The 15,671-nt window shown below is 41.3% G+C and overlaps 2 protein-coding genes across 3 annotated transcripts; both read left to right on the forward strand.

Annotated features, from left to right (window-relative positions):
* Positions 1–386: 386 nt before the first annotated feature.
* LOC124135347 (flavin-containing monooxygenase FMO GS-OX-like 4) lies at positions 387–11,691 on the forward strand. Of its 2 annotated transcripts, none has more exons than XM_046500635.2 (6): positions 387–526; positions 1,760–1,963; positions 4,847–4,985; positions 6,262–6,398; positions 9,731–9,908; positions 10,855–11,691. In XM_046500635.2, the coding sequence occupies exons 2-6, from the start codon at positions 1,764–1,766 to the stop codon at positions 11,455–11,457; spliced, it is 1,257 nt and encodes a 418-aa protein (XP_046356591.2). In that variant the 5' UTR covers positions 387–526; positions 1,760–1,763; the 3' UTR covers positions 11,458–11,691. The 2 variants fall into 2 exon arrangements, with proteins under 2 accessions (XP_046356591.2, XP_046356592.2); XM_046500636.2 differs by lacking the exon at positions 387–526 and adding an exon at positions 1,566–1,677.
* Positions 11,692–12,204: 513 nt separating this feature from the next.
* Positions 12,205–14,538, forward strand: LOC125381621. The gene is made up of 2 exons (XM_048398711.1): positions 12,205–13,942; positions 14,336–14,538. The coding sequence occupies exons 1-2, from the start codon at positions 12,205–12,207 to the stop codon at positions 14,536–14,538; spliced, it is 1,941 nt and encodes a 646-aa protein (XP_048254668.1).
* The last annotated feature ends 1,133 nt before the right edge of the window (positions 14,539–15,671 follow it).

Consider the following 15,671-nt stretch of genomic DNA (forward strand, 5'->3'; position numbering starts at 1 on the left):
ATTACTCAAACGTTATGTTCGGAAAATGAACTTAAATTTCCTTAATATTTTATTTGTACGGTAAATTGCTCAATTTGATTCACTTCATTAAGAGAATTTTATGCCTATTCTTGTTTATAAGTTGGTACTTGTATGGATGTTTTGTTATATACATGTACACTTCCGAAATTACATTTTCAGAATATGTTGGTGTGTTTAAAGGTAAATGGACACTGAGGGCACAAAAGCGGTCTTCTGGAATGTGACGGCTCTTTTGTTTATTACAGAACTTGTGGAGGTCGTGGCAAATAAATGTCACCCACTGTGATTGTAAAGGCAGAGGGTACAGATCTACGATTCCACGGCTAAACGTCCTCGGTAATAACAGACCCAGTTGCAAGATCACGTGTGGGGAAGATAAGATACCGAACGGAAGTAACCAGGTCTCGTGACTATGACACAGCAGAAGGTCGGATACAACTTGGTTGACAGTAGCGGATTGTTTCGCTTGAAGATAATCCTTTGATGTTTCCCCGAAGACAAGCATGTCAGTATGAAATTATAGACAAATATATAGCCTAGTAATTATATGCATATCAAACCATATTCTCAAAACTATCGATTGTTGGATGGTGCGAACACGGCTTTCGGGTTCCATTCCCTACATGGGTACAATGTGTGAAGTCCATTTCTGGTGTCCCCCACCGTGATATTGCTGGAATAGTGCTACAAGCGGCGTAAAACCATACTCACTCACTCAAAGCGGCGTAAAATCAAACTCCCTCAAATGTCAAAGTGAGTTCATGTCACGGCCTGTACATGCATGGCGTATGTTGTACAGAACGTGACACGGGGGATGCCTGCATGGATTGCCTCTGTTGACACATGAATATTTCCCTCGAATCAGGTCCGACAGTAGCGCTACGACTGTCGTAAGTCTATGTTAAAGTATGGGAGTTACGATCATCTTAGCATTACGATCGCTTTGTGGAACAGGGGCCAGGTCATTGGCTTGTTCGCAATAGCCAGGAAATAAGAGTGAGAACATTAGCCATGTTTATGTTTCTTAAGATCAGTTTTATATGAGCTAACTGGCGGAATGTCATGCTAATTGTACCAGGGAAATTGTATGATTTAATCCTCAAAAGAAATTCAAGAACACCGGATGTTTTCATATAGCTATAGTTAATCTGTCATGGCCATAACAAATTAACTGTAGTCACATGAAAACAATCGAAAGTTCCTTAACTTCTTATGAGTAGTATACATCGGTCGCCTTCACTTTCAGATAATGCTTAAATAATATTTTGTATATAGTACTCATATTGTCTGCACCTTGTATGCAAGCTGAGCTGATGTGAATACGTTTTCATATCAAAGTTGTTGGCAACGAACCTATTTAATGCAGGTCGTGTCGCTAGCATGTTGATTTGAACATAAATACATGCTTTAGTTATTTGTAGAGCTGTGTTGCCTTTACTTAGTCCCGATACATCAGCAGCCTAGCAATTCTACCACTTCTGCTTTCATTTAAATATAGTAAGGTACAGAAATGTCGCAAAGTTTGCTTTTAAACTAAAGTCACAGCGCAACCTGATCGACTTGTAATGTTGTTCGCTTAACGACTGTCCCGCGAAAGTGCGAAGGGTCTGTAGAAAAGTACTAACGGGCACCTGCAGACGACCTGACCCATGTTTCGTAAGTGTCATCCTGTTTTCAAGTGTCTCAGGTCTGTAGAGTTCTCCACTCAAGTACATTCTAGTTTATTGTCTCTACACAGAAATATGCCGATAAGAGTGGCCGTGATCGGCGCGGGTGCGGCCGGGCTCGGCGCCATGCGTCACCTGTTGGCCAGACCTGACGTTTTTGAGGGAGTTTGTTTTGAACAGTGTCCGCAAGTTGGAGGGACATGGGTGTACACAGACAGCGTTGGAACTGACGAATACGGACTACCGGTACACTCCAGCATGTATAAAAACCTCAAGTGAGTGCCAGATGACTTTGAAATATATACTGATATGCAATTATCGGCCTACCTTTAGAATACAGTACCACACACTTTTCAAACACGTGACAATACCCTATGACTTAATTTGTAGTATTTTGTTGCCAGTCACACCGGCGAAACAATGCCCTATGACGTCATGGGTCATCGAGTGTGCATAAGCTCCTCCGAATGATCTATCATCCCTACACACAATGTCATTGAATACGCCCAGCGGTGTTGAGAGTTTTGAATATTTGTTTACTAAATATAGCATGCTGCAGCAAGCGCTAGTTTACAAAAGCACTTCTATTTTTTATTCGTTTTATTCGTAATTCAAGTGGCTAAAATGGTTATAAATGGGAACTAATATACATATATTATTTTTTCGGTCATTAATATGCACAAGAATGTAGTTTATTAGGGATATTATATTGGCGTGAACACATCCAAATGTCAACAGTGTTAGGGTAGGTTACCCAAAACTCTATCCTTAGCCCTTTACGATCAATCAACCCTTTACGATCATTAGGGTTAGGTACACCCATTTGGTGGCTATTATAGATTCTTTAGCGGCTCCTAATATTCTTCACACAAAAACATCAAGTAAAAAGGATGAAATGGTTTTGTGTCAAATAGTTTGGCTACTGGAAACTGTCCTGGAACATTCACATAAGCCACTTTCACCGCCTACATTTTTTCAGTACTGATTCAAAAGTGAACTCACCGTTGTGTGATCGCTAGCCATGCTCATGCCTCCCTCGTTCCTCACTGTTATCCACATCATCATTGCAAAAATCACCCGACGAATTATTAAATACCATGTCATTCATGCGTACTCGCGAGTTCAACGTCTGACGTCTGACACCTGACGTCTGAAGCCTGGAGCCGTTTTCAGTTCTCGCCATATCGGCTCATTCCTCACCACTCGGTATCTTGAAGATTACTGAATGGTATGGGTGTGCCAAATGGCATTGGGATAATTCGTAAGTGTCCATAGACTAAAGTCACGAGACACCATGCCTACCCGTAACCTTCGTAAGTGTCCGTCACCTATTAGACAGTTTTCGTTCAGTTCCGTAAGGGCATAGGCTAACTAGGTAAATTTGCACTAAGTTCCACAGTGTGGATGTAGCTCAGTCGGTTAGCTGTCGGGCTAACAATCCAAAGGTAGCGAGTTCGCGTCCGATGGATTCTCACAAAAACTGGTTGCTTGTCTTTGAGACATGTGACCTACGGCAGAGATTGTCCTCTCGAGAAGTTGTGGTACTGGTTCTAAAGGTGCTCCCTTTATGAGTTACATCATAATGGGGTCTGATGTCACGACGTCAAAGTAATTCCACCATGATCTAACGTATCCTTGGCAACATTGTTCTTTCAATACTGTCATTACAAGATGGCCCATCCAAATTTGTTATCGGAGAAAAAGTTTCTTTAAACTTGTAGACTATTTGAATGTTATTACCTTGGCAGAAGTATGGAAAGATGAGTGCCAACAATCTCTCATGCCACAGCATTATCTCAAACATAATCAAACCACTGTGTCCATGCCACAGCAGTAACAAAATTGTCCGAGGCGGGCCTTGGTTCCCTACGAAATATGTATGTCTGTCAGGACAAAGGAATGAGCAATCCTTGAAAAGTTTCATTACCACATACATATACACCTGTTGCTTAGTGTACAGCATTTAACAATATACAGCAGTCAAACAAACCGGCTGCCCACATGTTCGTCCCACGTTGATGCCATATCACGCCCCAAGCTGTTGATTAACGTTGGTTACAGTTTCATGTTGTGCAACCAACATGATAAGCACACTGTTTCATGGTTTGCAGTTGCTGCAGTCTGCTAGCATTAGTGGCGGAAACAAAGTTGCAAGTTGTACAACAGAAAATACCTAAACTCACAATTACCAGTGACACCGAACATCAACATCGGCTATGTGTACATGTTAGATCGGCCTGACAATGCACTTGTGGAATGTTTTGAGTCTTGTGATTATATTCAAGCAAATTAATATTAAAACTTAAATTTAAAAATCCTTATTGCAGCATGAGTTTATGCATAACCACACACTGAAAGGATAAGGAAATATGACCTATTTAAATAATACACAACAAATTTTCGTGGTGCTGAATTATGTTTAAAACATAAATATGTCTCTTAGCATAAGGTTACAGGCAATCAAGTGGAACAGCCCGTCAGTTAGCCCTGTTCGAGGATTTTCAAGTTATGGCACGTTTAGTACAGATTTGATTTTAAACCCTTCTCCAATAAAATACTTGTTTAGTTTTAAATTCGGCACCTTAGAAAGTCTGCTCTACCCCCATGTGTAGCGTAATAAAGTATAGTTTTGCCCTGAACTATTATAACCTCAAAGCACTCGGACACAAGCTTTAATATTAATACAAAACATACATAAAATCTTCTCTGACAAATTACAATACAAAGTACATCTACATAGAATGTTAAAAAAAGATATTTTACTTTCGTATAAATTTTGTACCATTTATGAAAATGTAATTAGTGGCTCACCCATACTGGTCCCGACTTTATTATTTAGAGGCTATCGCCATATTGCTGAGTTTGGCAATAAACAACGAACAATTGAAATGAATTCTTCCATATGTCTCACATCTATTGGAGAAAGAAAGTGCTCCGGAAAATTACTGATAAATTTTGTATTTTAAGTGTCAATACATATATGTTTTCAGAATTACATCAAGTACACCAGCTGGTCTGAAATCACATGTACGTCTCCTAATTTTGTCTCCCTGATTCCCAACAAATCCCATCTCTAAGAACCTACACAGCTATTGTGTAAACTTAGGGAGGTGAAGGCTAACGCTTATACTAAATGTTTTGCGATGTTCTTGTTCCAGGACAAATCTGCCCAAAGAAGTAATGGCATTTCCTGACTTTCCTTTCAAGGAAACCCTGCCATCTTTCATATGGCATCACGATGTCCTGCAGTATTTACAAGAATACAGCGACAACTTCAAGATCACTGACAAAATCAAGGTACAGTTATTTGAAAACAAACAACACATCACATGGGCGGATACAGCTTTTTTGAAAAGGGGGGGTGCACAATTAAGATCTATTTATTGTCTTTGGTGGTAATTTATACAGAAATAAAGATTTTTTTCGAAATAAAAAGGGGTGGGTGCACCCCCGCACCCCCCTTCTGTATCCGCCCATGCATCAGTCTAAGGTTTATTATTATTCACTTGTCATGAAATTAACATTTAAGTTTTCCTCCCCTAGGTCTGTTTAAAAATAAACAATTATCTTCACCTAATTTCATGTCAGTTAATTTTTGAAGATTTAATTTTTTTAATATAATTTTTACATTGAACATAATAATAATAAGGTTTTTAATTTGAACAAAAACATTAATAGAAGGAATTTCTTAATTAGAAATGTCTGCTTCAGTACTTGTCTCTATTTAACTTTACCTGAGACAAGCATGTTTTTCATATTTTCTTATTTAAAATGAAAGTGAACATATTATAGAAACATATGATTCTGGTGCTAGGATTGTTATTTACCAATAAGCCTAATGCACCGTCCACCACATATGACACTGCTTCAGTTTGTCATGTGTAGAAGGTCAGTGACCTCATAAATTACAAATGACCCAGCATTTCCTAGCAATATGGGTCCTGTGGCCTGTTACTTCTGAAACATTAGTGATGTAACGATATGTCCATATACTTGTTAACTGGAGTACATTTTACATTAGATTTCAATACGATTTTAAACATGGACCATCATTTTCACCCTCACATATTTGCATTGATCTAGTACACTGATGTTAGGAAATTCCTCACTGGTAACTCAATGGCTCACTCAACAATGTTTACCAGCCAATTGATGGACTTAACATTGTCCTGTGAGTGAGTGAGTGAGTGAGTGAGTTAGTGCTACTGAGAACAGTTTTTCAGCTGTGTTAAAGCGTTCAGTTTACTGTGTGAGGAAATCCTAAAGTGACCAAGGTTTGGGACATGCACCACTTGTCTGATACCCAGAAGCAGGTATCTGGTGCTGACAAACCAAGGATCATAATCAGGGCAACACTCGGATTTGAACCAACAATCATCAGAAGCAACTCTGCACAGCAGTTTCTGGTGGCTGGGCCACTCGAAGCCCTCTCGTCTTAAGAAGTCACCTACATTGACCAGGCTGACAGTGAACACAAAAAAGACCTTCAAATCTTAATTCTTGAAGAAAGATGCTTTGTTTATGAAACTGAAAAAACCCATTCCAACAATGACTTTTTTCTCCCCACTTGCAGTTTCAGACTAGAGTAGATCGTGTACATCCTCTCAAGCGAGACAAATCGGAACCAAAATGGGAAGTGGAGTTTAGTGATGTTCTCAATGAAACCACCAAAAAGACGGAATTGTTTGATGCAGTTATTGTTTGTAATGGGTAGGTATGCCATATGGTATAGATTCATGACAGTAGGTCTAATTAAAACGACAAACACAAACTGTTTACATGGGAATGAGTAGCTAACAGCTGGTGATTAAAGTACATATGCTGATTGTATGCTCTGTATCAGGCCTAGCCCTCCTATCCTGTTGAATAAAAAAGTGTTGAATGGATTTAAAATGAAGGCATATTGGTAGCATAGCTTCCATATTGGAACCGAATGCATTTTAATGCGAACAAAAAGAAACGCTATCGGATTTGACAGAGGTCGTTAGCTGAATACATGCACAGCTGCTATGGGAAACTCAGTCAAATGAAACGGAATAACTTTAGCTGTATCTGTTAAAAGCTGATTGTAGTTAATTGACAACACCTTTTCCAGGAAAACAGCATTTGAGAAATGGCAGCGATAAACAAATAAGCGACAAGCAAAGTAATTTCTTTTAGTTAGTCTCACCTAATGTCTAGACTATGAATAATATAATCCACTGCATTGACCAGTTAGTATTCATATGCATTAGAATTAAAGTGGGAAACATGTTTTCTTGTATCAGTTGTTGCAAATAAATGGGCCGTAGTCAGGTATGCTCTGAACACGCTGAAGATGTCTCACATCTTGCCCATCCCACCAGATCCCAGCCATCTTGGCAACTGTGTGGTAGCCAAAACACACACATGGGATCTGGTAGTGGTATATGTTAATAAAATACATATAAATTAAGATTATTGTTTAAGTGCCTCTCAGCCACAGACAAACTCCTTGCTGTTGACATTGACTGACAGATTTTATTATCAGCCCTGTTATATCAACAATTATTGGGCAAATACGAAATCTGGCTCTAAGATGTGAACAGTGAACTAAATTATGGGTAAAGTAATTTATCTAGCTCTTTGACTGATAAGCTTTCCATTCGACTCCTATCGAAATACATTGATAATGCATACAAAATACATTTTTGCTGAAAAAGAATAATCTGTATTGAAGGGGAATTATGATTTACGTTCAATGCACATTAACTTCTTAATAAGAATTACACTCCCTGGAAACAAGCGTTGAGTGAAACACTTCCCAATTTTACTTTTCCGCTACTGCAAGGAGAATAAACCATGAGGGGTGCAGCCCCGACTGGTTTATTCTCACTGCAATGTTTTATTGGACGATAAACAATGACCACAAGTCGTGTATTTCTTACATGATATCAACATCATGTACAGCCTATTTAAGGATGTTGATAAAATGTACAAACTTTAAAAATATTTACCCAAATTTTAATAATGCTGACTCCTGAATAGAATCAGACCTCAGAAATGTTGGACAAGTCCATCTTACGAACGCGTGGGTGAAGTTGGTATTTCCCGCATATTCTCAGTTGATCATCTGTACCTGTTCTCTTAATACCGATTGTCACATCTCTCCCACTTTTCGATGCGATCATTCGGCCACTGCTTTAATCTGCGTAGCCTGGCTACATCTATGGGAATCAACAAACTGGGCACTTCCCTCTCAAAAATAACATTGTCCAGTATGTGACGTCATCAAGTTGCGATCGAATATTCGAATACATCATGATAGAACAATGTTTTTTCGTGAAATAAATCATGCTTTGTTCTTCACTGTTCTTTACGATTTATCGTGTATCTATCTTATATATATATAAATATATAAAGATATTTTCAGTAATTTCAAATCAAATCGCAACCTTTCATTAACTTTGGGTTTTCGTTCTGTCGTTGTCGAGTGAATTCTGACATGACTCTTTGAGATTTGTGTTAAGTAGTATTCGGGATTCAGGTGTGACGGGATTCATGGGAGGGGGTTTTGGCGCCTTCCTATATTATTTGTAGACAGAGTGAGCGAGGAAGTATGGTTGTACGCAGATTTTAACAAACATTCTTTTCAAATTATGGCAAGGGGACTTCACCCATGAGGGGATTTGAACCAGGGTCATCTGCATGATGAATGAACACTTAAACACCTCAGTCCCTGTTATAGTGAACAGGACAAGTGACAAGATATAATTGAAATAAAGGTTAACATGGAACACTTTTGTATCATCACTGGTCACTCCATCTTATCTAAGGCATAGCCAAATGTCACAGTCTGCATTAAATACATGTTTGCATAAAATAGCCTCTGAAATTTAGCGTCTTGGGTAGATTTACCTGGATGTTAATTTAGGCTATGTGGTCGATTAATGATGTTTAACTGGAAAAAGCCTGCAGCTGTGCTTTGAACAACAGTAATTTCCACTAGGCTGAGAAGAGGAGTGGGAGTATGTACCATCGCTGGCACTGGATCCTAGTCCATTGACCTGGGCTGGAATCAGAAAGAAATAGAACTCATTTAGTCACCCCAGAATGTACAGGGGTGGTGGAGGCAAATTTGCTGTGCAGAGTTACATCCCTTGCATGCCAGGATCCTAGCATGGGTTTGAATCCGAGGTTCTGCCTGATTATGTTTCTAGGTTTGGCTGCACCATACATGTGCTCATGGGTTTCAGGAAAGTGGTGAAAATCTTAGACCTGCATCACTTCCGGCTTTCCTCCCACATCAAACTGACATGCCATTATGTTTGTTTATTTGTTGTTTAACCCCCAATCAGCAATATTTCAGCTATATGATGGCAGTCTGTAAATAATCATGTCTGGACTAGACTGACCAGCGATTGACATCATGAGCATCGATCCACGCATTTTAGATGTGATGTCATGCATCGACCAAGTCAGAGAGCCTGACCACCCGATCCTGTTAGTCGCATCTTATGACAAGCATAGTCGCCTTTTACGGCAAGCATGGGTTGCTGAGCACCTATTCTACCCATTATGTAACTGAGATACTGTTGAAAGGGGTATTAAACAAAACTCACTCACTCACTTCATATGTGCAGATAATTTCTGGCTAAAATTAGTTTGTGCTACACTGTGTTTCATGTTCAGTGGTTTGTGTTAGCATTGAAAAACCTCATGGTCAGTTTGGAGGACATGGAAAGTAATCAAAGCGGCAGGTATGCACATAAGAATATGTACTTGTTGAAACCAACTTTATTTCCCTCAAGACCAGTGATTTGCTTTGACAATAGAATAGAATAGAATTTTATTGTACTAAAACACCTACTTGGGACCTGGTACAAAAATAGAGCATTTATGTGGTACAGAGATGAGAATATGGTACATATACACATAAAACCCTTACTTGTATCATTGATCTGAAATGATCAGAATCATGTTTAACTACAATCCCTTCACACTATCAAACACATGTTTTAACATAAAGTTGCAGAGACTATGTAAACTGAAATGTAGTGAAGTTCATGATTGACATGTTCCAGGCATTATTCCATTCCCTTGTTCCCGGACATGCCAGGCCTGGACAAGTTCAGAGGTCGTGTGTTTCACAGCCACGACTACCGGGAGCCTGATTCCTTCAAGCATCAGCGTGTCGTGTGTCTTGGTGCTCAGTCATCTGGCATGGACATCATGGTGGAACTAAGCACTGTTGCTCACACAGTAAGCTCAACTAGACATGTGTAACAACTTATTCCATAGTTCGTGGAAAGAAATTAAATATTAGATATTTAATTATTTTTTTTATTTAAAACAAATCAATAATAAATGAAAAAAGAAACTGCAAGTCAGCAGGGACAGCTGATGATGAAAAAGACTGTCCCTCCAAATGTTTCAACTGCTGTATATATGATGTGTACTGGTACATATAGAATATATTTGGTCCCATTTGCCTTGCCCCTCTGTTATTTCTGCAGGCCAAGGGCAAAGGACCAGCAGTTGATCCCAGCATATTCCTCCTTTAAAAACCATCAGCATCTTGTTACTTATGAAATTATTCACAGGGCTTGTACAGTGTCGGAATATGAAGTATTAAGGTGATTAAACTACAATGTCACAACACAGGCTAAGGCAGCTGCAGATTCTACAAAGACAAATGATTCGGATGAAACTAAATTTGTTTGATAGACAGTAAAATGGTCCCTTTGAGGTGGGACACACTCCATCATGGCCTTTTGAACTTTTGACCTTTGACCTTTGACCAAAGTACCATCTTCATGATGCAAGATTCCTTATGTAGCTTATTGTGAAAAGTAGTTTAGACCACTGTGAAGAACATTTCTCTTGTAGGTATTTTTTTAATTTAAATGGTTTAAGGGTCCGTTGATACCTGATGTCACAAATGTATCAATAAATTAAGATCTTGAGAGTCACTGAGCCACTGAGTTGGTTAATTAGTCTCAGTAATGAAATATTCTACACCATCAGTAGTGAAGTAACCAAAATAATTTGCCTTTTTTGACCTACAACTTTTAAGGTATCATTTAAGAAAACAGATTTTACAATGACAATTGTATTTTGATAACTGACACATAGGCATGGGAAAATCCACAATCTAAATTATTAAACAATGAATGCACATGTTTGATGCAATCCTTCTCTATTGCAGGTGTTCATCAGTCACAATAAAGCCCCCATAAAATCCAAACTACCTCCCAACGTAGACCAGAAACCTGGGATAGCCCGCTTCACAGAAGATTCAGTTATTTTCTCCAACGAAGAGGAACAAAAGATAGACTCTGTTGTCTTCTGCACAGGATACAAATACACCTTCCCATTTCTCTCTGAATCTTGCAATATCAAGATAGAAAATGAAAGAGTTACCCCCCTTTACAAGCATATAATCCATACAGAATTTCCGTCACTGTCTTTTATAGGAATTTGCAAAGTTGTCTGCCCCTTCCCACAGTTCCATTTTCAAATTCTTGTAGCTCTATCAGCATTGGATGGATCCTTGAAGTTGCCGTCACGGCAAGCTATGGACCTAGACACAGAGATGGATTATCAACATCGCCTCTCCGAGGGGCTGCTTCCTCGGTATGCACACCACATGGGGCCGAGGCAGTGGGCATATAATGATGAACTCGCTGACATGGCCCAGTGTCCGAGGCTGGATCAACAAGTGATGGATCTGTATAACATTGTGCATGAATGGAGGGCGAGAGATGCAGCTACATACAAGAAAAAAAATGTTGCACTTGTAAAAGCCTGATTAATCCAGAGCTGTAGATAACTAAATGGTTGCATATATGGCCTTTCAAGTCAAGGGAAATGACTGTGATCCTGTTAAATGCATATTTTTATTAATTCTGCTGTATACATTGAATGATTTTATAATGGTTTATGACATGTATGCATAGATGATTATGCAATGAAATATTTTATTCTAGTCCTTATACACAATCATTTGATGTGTTTGATTGATATAAAATACTATTCTTTATTAAAGTTTTCTGTTTGAATCTTGCTTATGCATTCTCTCACTTTCTGTGGGAGCAGGATAGGGGTTGTCAGTCAGTGCACTGGGTTCACAATAGCATCAGCTTGAAACTGACTAAGTGACGGACTGTTGCCTTATGCTGTAGTCATCAATATTATGGCTATGTCTGCACCTGAAAGTCAGAATCACACAAACTTGGGATTAATCGCATGAGGAAGGATCAGGGCTGTCAGAGAGAGATAATATTAGCCAAGTTACCACCTGATTCTCATTTGAAGTCATCTCTTACACCAAACCTGGGAAACTTAGAACATATTAAGAACAACTCTCAACTGTCAGCAGCTGGTTTGCTGTATATCTGTAAGCTCATGGAATGCCTGGCCTTGCCTTATGTGCAGTGTCTGCCAGTGGAATGCCTGTCCTTGCCTTATGTGCAGTGGAATGCCTGTCCTTGCCTTATGTGCAGTGTCTGCCAGTGGAATACCTGTCCTTGCCTTATGTGCAGTGTCTGCCGGTGGAATGCCTGTCCTTGCCTTATGTGCAGTGTCTGCCAGTGGAATGCCTGTCCTTGCCTTATGTGCAGTGTCTGCCAGGGGAATGCCTGTCCTTGCCTTATGTGCAGTGTCAGACAGTGGAATGCCTGTCTTTGGCTTATGTGCAGTGTCAGACAGTGGAATGCCTGTCCTTGCCTTATGTGCAGTGTCTGCCAGGGGAATGCCTGTCCTTGCCTTATGTGCAGTGTCAGACAGTGGAATGCCTGTCTTTGCCTTATGTGCAGTGTCTGCCAGTGGAATGCCTGTCCTTGCCTTATGTGCAGTGTCTGCCAGTGGAATGCCTGTCCTTGCCTTATGTGCAGTGTCTGCCAGTGGAATGCCTGTCCTTGCCTTATGTGCAGTGTCTGCCAGTGGAATGCCTGTCCATGCCTTATGTGCAGTGTCAGACAGTGGAATGCCTGTCCTTGCCTTATGTGCAGTGTCAGACAGTGGAATGCCTGTCCTTGCCTTATGTGCAGTGTCAGACAGTGGAATGCCTGTCCTTGCCTTATGTGCAGTGTCTGCCAGTGGAATGCCTGTCCTTGCCTTATGTGCAGTGTCTGCCAGTGGAATGCCTGTCCTTGCCTTATGTGCAGTGTCTGCCAGGGGAATGCCTGTCTTTGCCTTATGTGCAGTGTCTGCCAGGGGAATGCCTGTCCTTGCCTTATGTGCAGTGTCTGCCAGTGGAATGCCTGTCCTTGCCTTATGTGCAGTGTCTGCCAGTGGAATGCCTGTCTTTGCCTTATGTGCAGTGTCAGACAGTGGAATGCCTGGCCTTGCCTTATGTGCAGTGTCAGACAGTGGAATGCCTGTCCTTGCCTTATGTGCAGTGTCTGCCAGTGGAATGCCTGTCCTTGCCTTATGTGCAGTGTCTGCCAGTGGAATGCCTGTCCTTGCCTTATGTGCAGTGTCTGCCAGGGGAATGCCTGTCTTTGCCTTATGTGCAGTGTCTGCCAGGGGAATGCCTGTCCTTGCCTTATGTGCAGTGTCTGCCAGTGGAATGCCTGTCCTTGCCTTATGTGCAGTGTCTGCCAGTGGAATGCCTGTCTTTGCCTTATGTGCAGTGTCAGACAGTGGAATGCCTGTCCTTGCCTTATGTGCAGTGTCAGACAGTGGAATGCCTGGCCTTGCCTTATGTGCAGTGTCTGCCAGTGGAATGCCTGTCTTTGCCTTATGTGCAGTGTCTGCCAGGGGAATGCCTGTCCTTGCCTTATGTGCAGTGTCTGCCAGTGGAATGCCTGTCCTTGCCTTATGTGCAGTGTCTGCCAGTGGAATGCCTGTCCTTGCCTTATGTGCAGTGTCTGCCAGTGGAATGCCTGTCCTTGCCTTATGTGCAGTGTCTGCCAGTGGAATGCCTGTCCATGCCTTATGTGCAGTGTCAGACAGTGGAATGCCTGTCCTTGCCTTATGTGCAGTGTCTGCCAGTGGAATGCCTGTCCTTGCCTTATGTGCAGTGTCAGACAGTGGAATGCCTGTCTTTGCCTTATGTGCAGTGTCTGCCAGTGGAATGCCTGACCATGCCTTATGTGCAGTGTCTGCCAGTGGAATGCCTGTCCTTGCGTTATGTGCAGTGTCAGACAGTGGAATGCCTGTCCTTGCCTTATGTGCAGTGTCTGCCAGTGGAATGCCTGTCCATGCCTTATGTGCAGTGTCAGACAGTGGAATGCCTGGCCTTGCCTTATGTGCAGTGTCAGACAGTGGAATGCCTGTCTTTGCCTTATTGGGCAAGTTGATTGAAAATTTGAAATACTTCGAAAATATTTGTCTTCGCTTTTTCAGCGGAAATTTGACTCTCTGAACTATCAGTATTGGATAGTTCAATCCCGAGCGAGTCTGTTGTAACAGAGAAAAACAGCCTTGAAATGGCAAGGGTGAAAACTTAGACCATGGATCTGCACCCGGATTGAAGGAAAGTCAGTTGGCACTGGAAGAGCCAGTCCCTGTTGCAGTGTCTGCACTTGTAGAGTGAAATGCAAACCTGCTGGAGTTGTACTCTGGCTGTTCTTCCATCGAGTCTGTTTTTTCCTTGGCGACTTGGCCTTGCCTCTCTTGAGCTCCTGCCTCCATTGTCCGCGATCGGCTGCGAGTTCCACCCACCTCGTGACATCCATGTCCAGTGCCCTCAAGTCCCTCCTTTGAAGCAGAGGTTGGGATGTCCACATGCCATTTTGCCGGAGGTAAGCTCGCTCCACAAGAGGTCCTTCAGGTGCCTCCTGTCCCCCATGTGTTGGCCAGCGAAGTCAGAGCTGTTGAGCAGGGTGAAGAGACTCATGGCGTGGGAGAGAACTTCAGTGTTCACGTCTCAGACACTCTCAACTAATTCCAAGGAAACACCTCAGGCTGCAATGAGTTCTTTTCTTGTTTGGAGGAGAGGGTCAAGACTCTCTGCTATATAGCTTTGTTGCTGAGGAAGCAGGCTCTGTAAACAGCAATCTTGGTGTGGGTACTGTTCTCGGGTAGCCTAGTGGTGAAAGAGTTCGCTTGTCATGCCAAAGACCCGGGTTCGATTCCCGGCATGGGTACAATGTGTGAAGCCCATTTCTGGTGTCCCCTGTCAAGATATTGCTGGAATATTGCTAAAAGTGGCGTAAAACCATACTCACTCACTCACTAATAACTATATGTTAAAATATATACAAGAACTCTATGCCCAACTGTGAGAACACTTTGTGAGTCAGCCCGGCATTATGCATGTGAAATGTGTTCCCTGAGCCTTTCACACAAGTACCTCGCTCTTTGGCAACTCAGGGTAGGAAATGCATGTACTAGGACCTGTAATGATCCAGGTAGAATAGGTCTTCAGCAAACCATGCTTGCCGTAAAAGGCGACTATGCTTGTCGTAAGAGGCGACTAACGGGATCAGGTGGTCAGGTTCGCTGACTTGGTTGATGCATGTCATCGTATCCCAAATGCGTGGATCGATGCTCATGATGTCAATCACTGGAATGTTTGGTCCAGACTTGATTACTTACAGACCGCTATCATATAGCTGGAATATTGCTGAGTGCGGCATTAAACAAAAAACAAACAAACAAACTAGGGCAAGTACACAAATCATCTGGGACAAACTCGATCACATTTATCAATCACCTAAATATTGCTTGCCTTTGTTAATGGGCCTATTATAAACATATATTGCCTTTATCAAGCTAGGAGTAATTTCTTTAATATCTGTTCATTTTTTTGAATGAAAAGCTACCAAATCACACATTCGCTATGCATAAAAGAACATAAAACACATATTTCTCCGTCCATAAACTGATTTACTGTTCGTCCTGATGTGAGAAAATATTTAGTTGTTTATTTCATAAACTTTCTTCCATCTCACCATGGCAGAAGACTACAGTGGTTAGTCTTCACTGCCGACCTCGTGGGTTTGAATCTCACTGGCGACACACTTTCTCATGAAATTGTTCCATCATCAAGGGAAAAGATAGGGAAATAAGAAGTAC

This window comes from Haliotis rufescens, unplaced genomic scaffold (genome assembly GCF_023055435.1).
Source record: "Haliotis rufescens isolate VD_foot unplaced genomic scaffold, xgHalRufe1.0.p SCAF_19, whole genome shotgun sequence".
Lineage (NCBI taxonomy): Eukaryota > Metazoa > Mollusca > Gastropoda > Lepetellida > Haliotidae > Haliotis > Haliotis rufescens.